The sequence below is a fragment of the Penicilliopsis zonata genome (genome assembly GCF_001890105.1).
Source record: "Penicilliopsis zonata CBS 506.65 unplaced genomic scaffold ASPZOscaffold_1, whole genome shotgun sequence".
Taxonomy (NCBI): Eukaryota; Fungi; Ascomycota; class Eurotiomycetes; order Eurotiales; family Aspergillaceae; genus Penicilliopsis; species Penicilliopsis zonata.
The window spans coordinates 2,876,581-2,886,471 of record NW_019208911.1 but is presented as its reverse complement, the minus strand read 5'-3'; the positions used below and the strand labels follow the sequence as shown (position 1 = coordinate 2,886,471).

The window sequence follows — 9,891 nt, the reverse complement described above, 5'->3', positions numbered from 1 at the left end:
CCTAGGTTATCCTCTTGATCGTGTTCCTCTCCGCCTCCTGTGGTGTTACTACTTAAAGCCCTCTCATGTAGGTACTTTATCCGTGAGGTCTGATTCCCCAGATTGCATCTTACACTTAAATGCCCCTTACTCGGAACTAACGTGTCCATAATCACACACTCTAGACCATTGATCGATCAGTACCGGCCTTCCCCTTGAAAGAATGTCGAGAGTCCAAGAGTACTGGCTTCCCGGATACGGGCTCTCACGCCATATCGTTCTAGGTCACATCCGGTTCTTTTTGGGACCATCTGCCTCGGTCAGGCCATATACTTACCAGGTAAATAAATAACATCAACATCATCCTTGCACGTGCCCGGCGGATCGGTCCCCAGGAATATTGAAACACAGCCCTAACCGAAGATGAATTGATGAATATAAAAGGGGCGCGAAGGTTATCTCATTGTCGGCGTACCTCTGACACGGGTCTCTGCCCCCCTTATCCCATCTCTATTAATTTCTCAGAGAAGAAGAAGAGGAAGTGTTCCCACTGACTCGCGCATATAGGAACAAATCAACGATCTTGCAATCATGTCGCGGGAGTATGAGCGGCAAGAAGCCCTCAGAATGGCGCATCGCTCCAACCTCGATATCACCAGCCAGAACCCAGCGGAACCCTATATCAACGAGCTGGTGTCTGTGAATCCCCGCGGTCGAAGACAGCCTGTGGGAGGTGAATGCCGACGGGGACGATGATGCAAAATATATATTATTATGAAATCATGCTGAATATATCACAAAGGAAACAATAGTTCTGTACACTTCCTGGCAAACCAAACCAAATTGCTCTCTCAGAAAAAAAACAAAACAAACAAACAACGCAGTCCATATATTACATTGCCCTACCTGGATATTCGAGGTTCTCGTCTACCTTGTCCATATATCAACCGGGAACCACAGAACTACGCTGCAGATAGCATGTTTAGAGAGGCAAAAAACAGAACTCACCACTTCAATACTAAGCTGCCTCGGTTTATAAGCAGAGAGCCCAGTTCATTTTCTGGGTTCATGATTCCCATCATACGTCTCTATTCGTTGAGGGTTCGTCCTCTTTGCTCCTCGTGCTAGGCCTCGTTTAACTTCATCGCAGGTCATATACCTACCCCCAGTGAAGTAGATATATGTATTGTTCCATATCCTGTAGCCATGACCTTGATATAGTTCGTCCCATCCAGCACCTCATAGTTCTTACATCTAGTAGGTACCTGGTGCTACGTAGGACATATTGCTGATGTCTTCCCCGTGCTTCTTTTTAACAGTTGGGTGAAATAATTTCAACGAGGAATTGATTCGACAAATCGTCTCGATCATCTCTATAGACCGTTCGTAACAACATAGTTCAGCTCATGTAGAATGCTTTTTTTTCCCCTATTCATGAGACCTGCAGGCCAATGCGCTGGTCCATGACACTCTCTTCGATGGGAAAGGAAAGAAAGAGAAGAAAAAGCGAAAGGGGGAAAGAAAATGGATCAAAATAAGTACGATAACTCGCAATATTTCCAGCGTTTCAGACGTCGTCAAATCCCGAGGCCTTTCAAGAGATCTGAATTTCTCAGGTAAAGTAAAAAAAAAAGGCCCACTCAAATTTCTGAAAAGATGAAAAAAGAAACATCAAAAGGTCGACAGCCTGAACGCCAGCCTTATGTATGCCACTCTGCATTGGTCCCGTCACATAAGGAGCCCGTGGATTTGCTTTTTTTTTCCTTTTCAACGGGGGTAAATCAATTAAAAACTGTTCTTATTTTGCAACAGCCGAACTGTCATGGAGTTAGCCCTTGGTTTTATAACAGATTTGGGAATTATTTTGTTTTTCTTCACTGCAACCTACCTCAGGACTTGTGTCCGGAAGAAAGCTCCCTTCGTCTTCTCAATGACCTGTTGGTACACTGATTGAGGGGGGTGGTTCATGATGACTGTTCCCTCCTTGTAGTCAATCTTGGCATCAACCCTGGTATCACGGATCAGGTTGACGATCCACTTCTCACCGTCGTCCTGGTTCAGTCCCAGACGGGTGGAAAGATCCCTGTTGAGTAAAAAGAATGTCAGACATTATTCAACATAATTCAGCTGGGTTCAATCATTATATGCATACTTGATATCGATGCGCTGGTGGATCTTGCAGTAGCTCTCCGAGATCAGATGTCTGGCGGCCTCGACGAAAGCGTCGGCGGCAGAAACGAGGAAGAAGTCACTGCGCAAGACATCCTCCGCCTCGCCCAATTTCTTCTGTGCCTCTTCAAAGTCGAAGTCGATGTAGAGCGCCTTGACGAAGTCGGTGATCGGATCAGAGTATTCGTAGCCCTCCTGACGCACGACGCGAATGAGGTCCTTCAGTTGCTTCTGATACGCGCTGCTATTCTTGTGTGCGCGGCTGCGGTTGGTAATGACGGCCGCGGCAAGGTACCGCAGGATCCACGGGCAGCTGGTCTGAATAGTGTTGATGTAGGCGGGGGAGAAGAAGAGGTCGGTGATGACATCGCGGGCGGGGTCGTGGTTGAAGAAGGGGAACAGCGACCAGTGGATGAGCCACGAGCGGTTCTGCAGCTGACCCAGAGGGTTGTTGAACAGGCGTGTCTCGATCGAATCCTTGACCTTCTGCACCTCCTCCATCGCACCATCCCAGTTGGTGGTGAGGATCTCGGACGCGAACTTACCCCACGTCGCCGAGGCCACCTTGTCATTGTCAGTCGACAACACACGGAACTGGTAGAGCAGTTCAGCAGCATTGCCGTAGGAGCCGCAGCTGTACTGGAACCGGCCGTAGTCGAAAAGGCTGTTGACCATCTCGACGGTAACACCATGTTGCTCCTCCAGGAAACGCAAGTTAGCGACCTTGTCGCTCCGCAGGTTGCCGACCACGCTCTCGTCCTGCAGCAGCTCGGTGATCTTGGCACTCTGCTCCTGGTACTGGTTCAGTTTGGCCAGAACCTCCTCCCTCTTCTTGACAAACTCGTCGGGAATGGCCTCCGAGTCGTTAATCTCCTTCCACAGGTTCGCAACGTAGTCGGTCATGTTGGTGTGCTTGAGCAGCTCATACTTCGCCCGCAGCGCCTCCTTCTCGTCATAGTTACCCGAGTTGAACTCCAGCAGAGGGAAAACCAGGTGTCGGTCGAGATAGGGAATCAGCTTGGGGAGCAGGTCATATTGGTTCGCAATCTCTTCGGCGGTCTTGGGTGCCTGAGCGGCGGCACCGCTGAGGAGCGTCTCGGCGGAGGGGGGTGCGTTGTCTGCCATGGTGACCGAGTGGTTGGAATGGCAGAGACGGGGGGGGTGCCTTGAGCCTTGAAGGAAAGGTCGAGAGCGCTGAAGGAAGGTCGGATGGATCTTCTTTCTGTCGCCCGCCCAAAATGTGCTTTTGCCTGGCGAAAATGTGGGTGGGAGGGCTGGTGGCCGCGCTAGGCCTAACAGGGCCTAGCGTTGGTGCTCCGCGCAGAAAGCAGGAAAGAACGCAGCAAAAGAGCAAAGGCTTCGGAGGCCGGTCGTCTGCTGTTGCACCACTCCACGACACGACGTGCTTCGTCCCGGCAGCATCCCCCAGTCCGAGTCTATCTCGGAGCTTGCAGTGTACATGGCGTCCCTCTCGCAGTCGCTCGCCGTCTCGTCTGCTATCCGCCAGCGATCCGCCGCGATGCCTCTGCGTCTCAGCTCATCACAATGCATTTTCGCGTCCAGGGCATGCAGGTCCCTGTCGACGAAATGTTATCGGTCTAGCCCGTCTCCGTCTCGTAAGTTGCCTATCATACCCATTGAGGCTGGATCTCTGTCAATAGTCATACTCCAGGCGGCGGCTTGAGAGAATGCACGATCAAAAAAAGTGGTCTGATGCAGAAAACTGATCTTCATCTGGTGTACAGAATATTATCCCCGATCCCCCATTACACCTCATTGCCCCCAGCAGACGCGAGGCTTCCTCACCCAACTGAAGCGCCAATCGCAGACTCTGAAGGAGGGTATTGCACCGTCTTCCGCTTCGAGTCTTCAGGAAGCCCCCCTTCAATTGACAAATCTTCCGTACTTTGTTCGTCGAACTGCATCAAACCAACTTCCTGTCTACCTTGTCACAAAAGCAGGTGGTACCAAGCAACAAACCAAGATTCAGAAGACTGAGGGCGATCTTGAGGCATTGCGGGATGATCTAGCACGTGCCCTAGGGCTGGACTCGGGATCGAAAAAGGGCTCTGATGTGACCATCAACCGATTGAACGGGCATATCATTGTTAAGGTATGTCGGATGAATTGATTCACTGAACGCCTGGTTCTCTAATATCAGACTCAGGGCTGGCGAAAACCCGAGATCCAAAAGTTTCTTGAGGACCGTAACTTCTAATCAAAAACCAACACTTGCACAAAACCCAATCAATGTCTCTTCTACCAAGCCTCTCTTCCTCGAATCCCCCTATCATCACCTTCAAGACCTCCAACCTACACTCCCGAGCATACCTATACATCATTTCGAGAACGGTCTTGCCAACACCTAAAAGTTAGACATTCCGGAATGTCAGATCAGTATCCTTGAGATAATAAAACCGGTCAATCCTCGGATGATACCGAGCCTTGAGAAAGGAAGCTCTCTCAAATTGAGAGTGGGTTTACCAGCACTAGCATCATCGTCATCATACTTCTCCATTCATACTGTATTCTTCCAGGGCATCTCATTATTTCTCTTTTCCCTTCTGTCTTTTCTAATGGAGGTTCGATTTTTTCTCTTCTTCTTCTGTTCTTCGTTATTATTGCTGTGTCCCCTCTTCTATCGCAGCTCTCTGTACTATTTATTTCGAATGTACATGTGTTGATGATTTTGCCAGCAGCAGCATCTCTATGTTCTCATTTCTGCGATAGCTCTTTGGTGAACATTTCTGTACTCGATGTCTTCATGCGGATGTACCGGGAGCGGCGGTTAGCTTAATCCATTCATTCAACGGCATATCACTTTTCCAAGATATAGTCCTTAATGTTTCGGATCCCCTACTAGAGAGCTAGATAGGCATAACCCTGATATTCAAGATAACAGCGAATTATCGTTCGACATCCCCCTTATTGCAACGCAAACTACAGCGCCTCGCTTCCGTAAGGTAAACGCCATGTATTGACTTGACTATAGCTCTATCATAGGTGACCGGTCCATCCAAGTATAATCTGAATAGATTGCTTAATATCTCATTTTATACTTTTGTTCCCCCGATCAAAGAAAAAAGGAAGAAAGAGAAAAGAGAAAAGAAAACCGATAGTAAAAAAGTCTCATAACTATCACAAGAACCCGCCAGGATTACGCATGGACAAAAAATGGAGGCAGTGGTATGTAGACCTATGACCAAACCAGAGAGAGAGAGAAATAGAACATCCATCAGACATCACACATGATCTCTCCAAAGTTTTTAGGGGTTCGAGGGGGGGGTATTATGCATTGTACAGAGGATGTCAACAGCAGATACAAAAAATGAATAAGTAGGTAGGTAGGTCCCTAGGTAGATACTTTAATTACCAGGTCCATTCATATCCGGCCAGATCCCAGCGCCCATGGAAAGAAGAAGGCAAAGGGGGAAGCAAGAGGGGGGGGGTGGGGGGGTGGAAAGATGAGAGGAACATGTAAGGCTTGTTTGGGAAAAAAAGAATAGAACACATCATATCGAAGGGTAGGCATGAGAAGAACAAACATATACGCACACACGAGAGAGAGAGAGAGAGAATTGAGTCAAAGTTCGAAAGTAAAATAAAAAAAACAATGGTTCTAAACGCAGTCCATTTCATGCCCGCAATCAAGATATGGTTCCCTAATCTCCAATTCGAGCGTAAGTGAGGAGCTGACGGATGATGATGGGATCAACATTCGGCATCAACAAGGTTCCGAGCAGACTCTCTTTGCGGGGAATAACACCAGAGGGAATGCCCATGCTCGAGGCGCTGTCCATATTCTTCGATTTCTCGGCCAGCCGACGAAGGATGGCCAATCCACGATGGATAATCGAACCGTAGGTATACGCGTCTGCTTCCATTTGCCCTCTAGCGGCGGATGTAGAGCGCTGGTTCATTGGTAATACGCGTTCCGTACCCAGTAGGCAAGAGAGTCGAAGGAGGTGAATGGCAAATCCATCCACCGATCCTAGCCAAGCCCTGGACAGACTGCCATCGGCAAACGTCGTGAGAACGTCGGCTGCCAACAGGCCTTGCATCAGGAAGACCTTGCGTGAATCAGGAATTCCAACAGACTTGCGAGGCTGGTCCGGAATGGAACAGATAGCCAAGCCAAATGCCCGGGTGAGGAGGTCTTGCTGTAATGACGGTACGCCGTCACCGGCAAACAAGGCCTGGAAGTACGTTCGGTTCGGGTCGTCTCTTGCCAACAACTTCGCCAAGCAGTCCACTGCCGCCGGTGTATACTTGTGGATGGACGAGTTGTACGTTGCGAAATAGATACCCTCGGGAGCCACGATCGGGGCAGGAGAGGGCGCAAAGGAGAGGAGAAAGTGCACGAGACAGAGAGTTTCTTCTTTGCCCGGTAAGTGGATCGTATGCCCGATGTTACTCAAACAGATCACGGCATCCTTCATGAAGTCTAAGGTGTTTTGATGCGTTCGCATGAACATGTTCCGGGTTCCCAGATAGCGGACGATGGTGGCGAGGAATTTGATAACCGCGGGGATTCCCAAGATGTTGAAGTTTGACTCTGTGAATGAGAAATTCCGCAGGATGGTGGTGATGCAGATGAGCCGGTCGGCAGCCCGGTCGAGTTCGTACTCCACACTCCCGAACTCGGGGACGTCTGCCAGAGAGGTGAATTCTGTCTGACAGCCCCGCGTGACCTCTTCGTACGTCGGCAGGAGCAATTCGTCCGAAACTTCGACTGAATTCTCCGCCAACAGCTCTGCCTGGTCTTCGGCACATTCGACCAAGCTCTCAACAAGGTCCTCGCAGTTGTCCAGGGAGATCTGGACCGTTGGCTCCGAGGAGATCGTGGTGAGCGTATCCAGGGCCATTCGCATCTCCGCATGGATTCCAGACTTGATGCTCATGGTGAGGGCGTGAATGTCAATCACCCCCAGTTCCACAAAGGTGGGCACGTTGGGCCGCCAGCGGGAAATGTCTTCTCCCATCTGATAGAGATCTTCCAACGCGATTGGCCCATACACGTCGCTTGCGTGTAAGACCATCGGTTTGAAGGTATCTCCGATGGGATGTTTGAGAGGCTCATCCCAATGTTGGTCTGCTTCGCCTGGAGGCTTCCCGGGCATGGATACCGGCTCTGGCTTCACCGGGTGTGCGGGCGAGGGCCCCGAAACAAGTCCGGGGGAATCCTGCTGGGGCGTCGGCGGTTGCGAATGCCGGGAGACGCTGGGTCTTGATTGATGTTGTGGTTGTCTATTGTTGTTGATGTTGTTATTATGATTATTACTACTATTCTGGCCCTTGACTGGTGTGGGGGTCGCGAAGCCGTTTGGACCAACGTGGGGCATATTGTTCGATAATGCGGCGTTGGCTGTCGGTGAATGCGCGAGTTGTTGTGCGGGCTCGAAGCCGGCGCCCGGTTTTACCGTCGGGGACTGGAACTGTAACCCGCTTGGGTCGCTAGGCTGGCGCGGGATAGCACCTTGTTGCATCTGATCGGTAAACGGTTTATGTTGAGAGCTGAGTAATGCCTGTTCGTAGGGAGCTAGGTTTCGTTGGTAATGGTCCCGGATCTCCTGGACTGCCATAGGGAATTGCATGGGGGGGAATTGAAGCTGCTGCGCGATTGCAGGCCACATCTGGGAGGCAGTGACCTTCTTGGAGCCGCCAAGCTTGATGACGGTGGCATATAGTTGCACCAAGCTGATATGGCGACCGCTCACGACCGGACTGGGATCCAGAGGCAGGTTCCTAGTGATCATGAACTTTTGGAGGGACCTCATGAAGCCTTCGGGGTTGGTGGGCTTGGCCATGCTTTGTCTCAGGGCCGCCATTTGCTGAGGGTTGGCCATCGGATTGATGCCACTGCTGCCGGGACGGCCTGCCAGGGCAGGGTTCCCGGCGGCGTTCATCGGACGGGCCTGGTTCTGCATCTGCATGGCATACAGTCGTTGTTGCTGGGCGGCCAGGGCTTGTTGGTATCCTTGGGGTACGCCACTGAATTGGGCAGGCATCGGTGCCTGCACAGCGCCCGAGGTCATTGCGGTGGGTGGCGAGAACTGCGAGCCCACCCCCTGTGGAAACGGCTGACCCGCCGACATGAAATTGGCGGCGCCCTGCGGCGTGTTCACTCGATTACTGTGATCGGACTGCGATGGAGACATCTGTGGTCCCATGTGGCCAGCCGGTGAAAACGGGCTAGGGGACGCCGTACCCATCCTCTGGGCGGCGGTCTGATCAAACTCTTGCATGATCGGAGACTGTGTGACGTTGCTAGGAGCACCCTGCTGGAGGTGCTGGTAGGGTGTTGGATGAGCGGGGAACTGCGGTGCTCCGCTGTTTGGCGCCTGGTACCCAGGGAAGGGGACTTGTTGGGGGGTCTGGGATCGCGAGGCTGAAAGCGAGCCCGATGCCGGTCTGGGGGACATCGACATCCCATCCTCCGGACGCGGTCGTTTTGACGGAATCACCTGGTTTGGGTTGTGGAAGCCCGGGGAGACATTTCGCGAGACCCCATTGCTGAACATTCGCTGCTGTTGAAACTGGTTGGGGTCCTGGGGGGTCGGGGACGGATGGAGAAATGCGGCAGACGGATCAATCGTCGAGGGATGGAAAGCACCATTTTCATGACCTGGAAGGTTCGAGCCGTCGGCTAGCCAGGCATTCATGTCGCGCGAATTCTACCAACCCATCTGCGGGTGACGGCTAAAGATTAGCCATGCAAAAATAGAAGAAGAAGAAGAAGGGGGAAAAAAAAGACACGCGACGGAAACCACATGGGCATCCAATCCAAAGTAGCTGGCCGCTCCCCAGACAGAAGCAATGCGCCCAAGTCCAGCTCCCGAGCTACACGTGAAGACGGTTCGAGACGCGTCGTCGAGTGCAGGACATGGAAGCAAGCGCGACCTGGCCGCAACAAGAGAACGGTCGGTGGATCACAGCACACGGCATTGCGCAAAACCTGAGCAAACAGAAGAAGAGAAAAATGCGGACAGCAGCGACAGGAGCAGTGAAGACGGGGGAATAGATAAATAAGGAAAAAATAAAATAAAGCAGAGGATACATACCGACAAGGTTGGTTGCTTTCAAATGCCGGCGGAGGAGCGATGCCGATTCCGAAGAGGGAAGTGGGTGTGAAAGGGAGAATCTGGCGGCCAAGGCCCAAAGGCGGCGAGGTCACGGGATCTGGGGGCCTGAGGCAGTAAGGCAGTAAGGCAGCAAGGCAGCAAGGCGGAAGCAGAAAGCGGACACGGGCGCGGGCGCGGGCGACGCGGGTCGGCGCTGATGGGTCAGAGAGCATGTTAGCAGCAGACAGGACGGTCCCAATGGCAGGCAGGCTGCTTAGTGAGAGGGGGAAAGAAAAGACCAGGAGCGAGCAAGACGGGTTTACACCATGCGTACCGCGTACCGTGCCGAAGAATGGCTGATGGGCTGGTACGTAGTGCGTGGCCACAGCGCGCAAGGCGTGGGAAGGGGAAGGGGAAAGGGAGGGGGGGGGAAGGGACAGCAACCCGGAAGCAAAGGGGAAAAAATGACAGCAGCCAGGGGTCACGGACAGACCTACCTGGGACAGAGACGCAGTCACCGCACACCTCCGACTCCAAAGCTCGCTCGGGGGAAGAGGGGAAGGGCGAGAAGTGGAGGCACGGGGGAAGCAGGAATGGGACGGGCGTGGAGGGAGAGGGTGGTCAACGGTCAACGGTCAACGGTCAACGGTCAACGGTCACTGGTAAGGCTGTGGGAGAGGGC

The 9,891-nt window shown here is 52.2% G+C and overlaps 5 protein-coding genes across 5 annotated transcripts; 2 read left to right on the top strand and 3 right to left on the bottom strand.

Annotated features, from left to right (window-relative positions):
* Positions 1-202: 202 nt before the first annotated feature.
* On the top strand, positions 203-735 carry ASPZODRAFT_12400 (hypothetical protein; the record flags this gene model as incomplete). The annotated part of the gene is made up of 2 exons (XM_022721383.1): positions 203-298; positions 547-735. The coding sequence occupies 2 exons, from the start codon at positions 203-205 to the stop codon at positions 733-735; spliced, it is 285 nt and encodes a 94-aa protein (XP_022586095.1).
* A 1,128-nt stretch (positions 736-1,863) lies between these two features.
* On the bottom strand, positions 1,864-3,273 carry ASPZODRAFT_56266 (hypothetical protein; the record flags this gene model as incomplete). Its single annotated transcript, XM_022728600.1, has 2 exons — positions 1,864-2,062; positions 2,132-3,273. 2 exons carry the CDS (start codon positions 3,271-3,273, stop codon positions 1,864-1,866), a joined length of 1,341 nt encoding a protein of 446 aa, XP_022586094.1.
* A 334-nt stretch (positions 3,274-3,607) lies between these two features.
* ASPZODRAFT_163393 (hypothetical protein) lies at positions 3,608-4,426 on the top strand (the record flags this gene model as incomplete). Its single annotated transcript, XM_022726622.1, has 3 exons — positions 3,608-3,764; positions 3,894-4,261; positions 4,316-4,426. The coding sequence occupies 3 exons, from the start codon at positions 3,608-3,610 to the stop codon at positions 4,364-4,366; spliced, it is 576 nt and encodes a 191-aa protein (XP_022586093.1). The 3' UTR covers positions 4,367-4,426.
* Positions 4,427-5,810: 1,384 nt separating this feature from the next.
* On the bottom strand, positions 5,811-8,810 carry ASPZODRAFT_148841 (hypothetical protein; the record flags this gene model as incomplete). The annotated part of the gene is made up of 1 exon (XM_022725425.1): positions 5,811-8,810. The coding sequence occupies one exon, from the start codon at positions 8,808-8,810 to the stop codon at positions 5,811-5,813; it is 3,000 nt and encodes a 999-aa protein (XP_022586092.1).
* On the bottom strand, positions 8,725-9,821 carry ASPZODRAFT_127676 (hypothetical protein). The gene is made up of 2 exons (XM_022721811.1): positions 9,210-9,821; positions 8,725-8,847 (listed from the first exon to the last, which is right to left on the bottom strand). The coding sequence occupies exons 1-2, from the start codon at positions 9,440-9,442 to the stop codon at positions 8,823-8,825; spliced, it is 258 nt and encodes an 85-aa protein (XP_022586091.1). The 5' UTR covers positions 9,443-9,821; the 3' UTR covers positions 8,725-8,822.
* Positions 9,822-9,891: the final 70 nt, after the last annotated feature.

Coding starts and splice junctions, on each gene's coding strand:
- ASPZODRAFT_127676 (XM_022721811.1), bottom strand. CDS start 9,442: ATGCTCTCTGACCCATCAGCGCCGACCCGCGTCGCCCGCGCCCGCGCC. Junction 8,848..9,209: donor GAAAGCAACCAACCTTGTCG/GTATGTATCCTC, acceptor GCTAATCTTTAG/CCGTCACCCGCAGATGGGTT.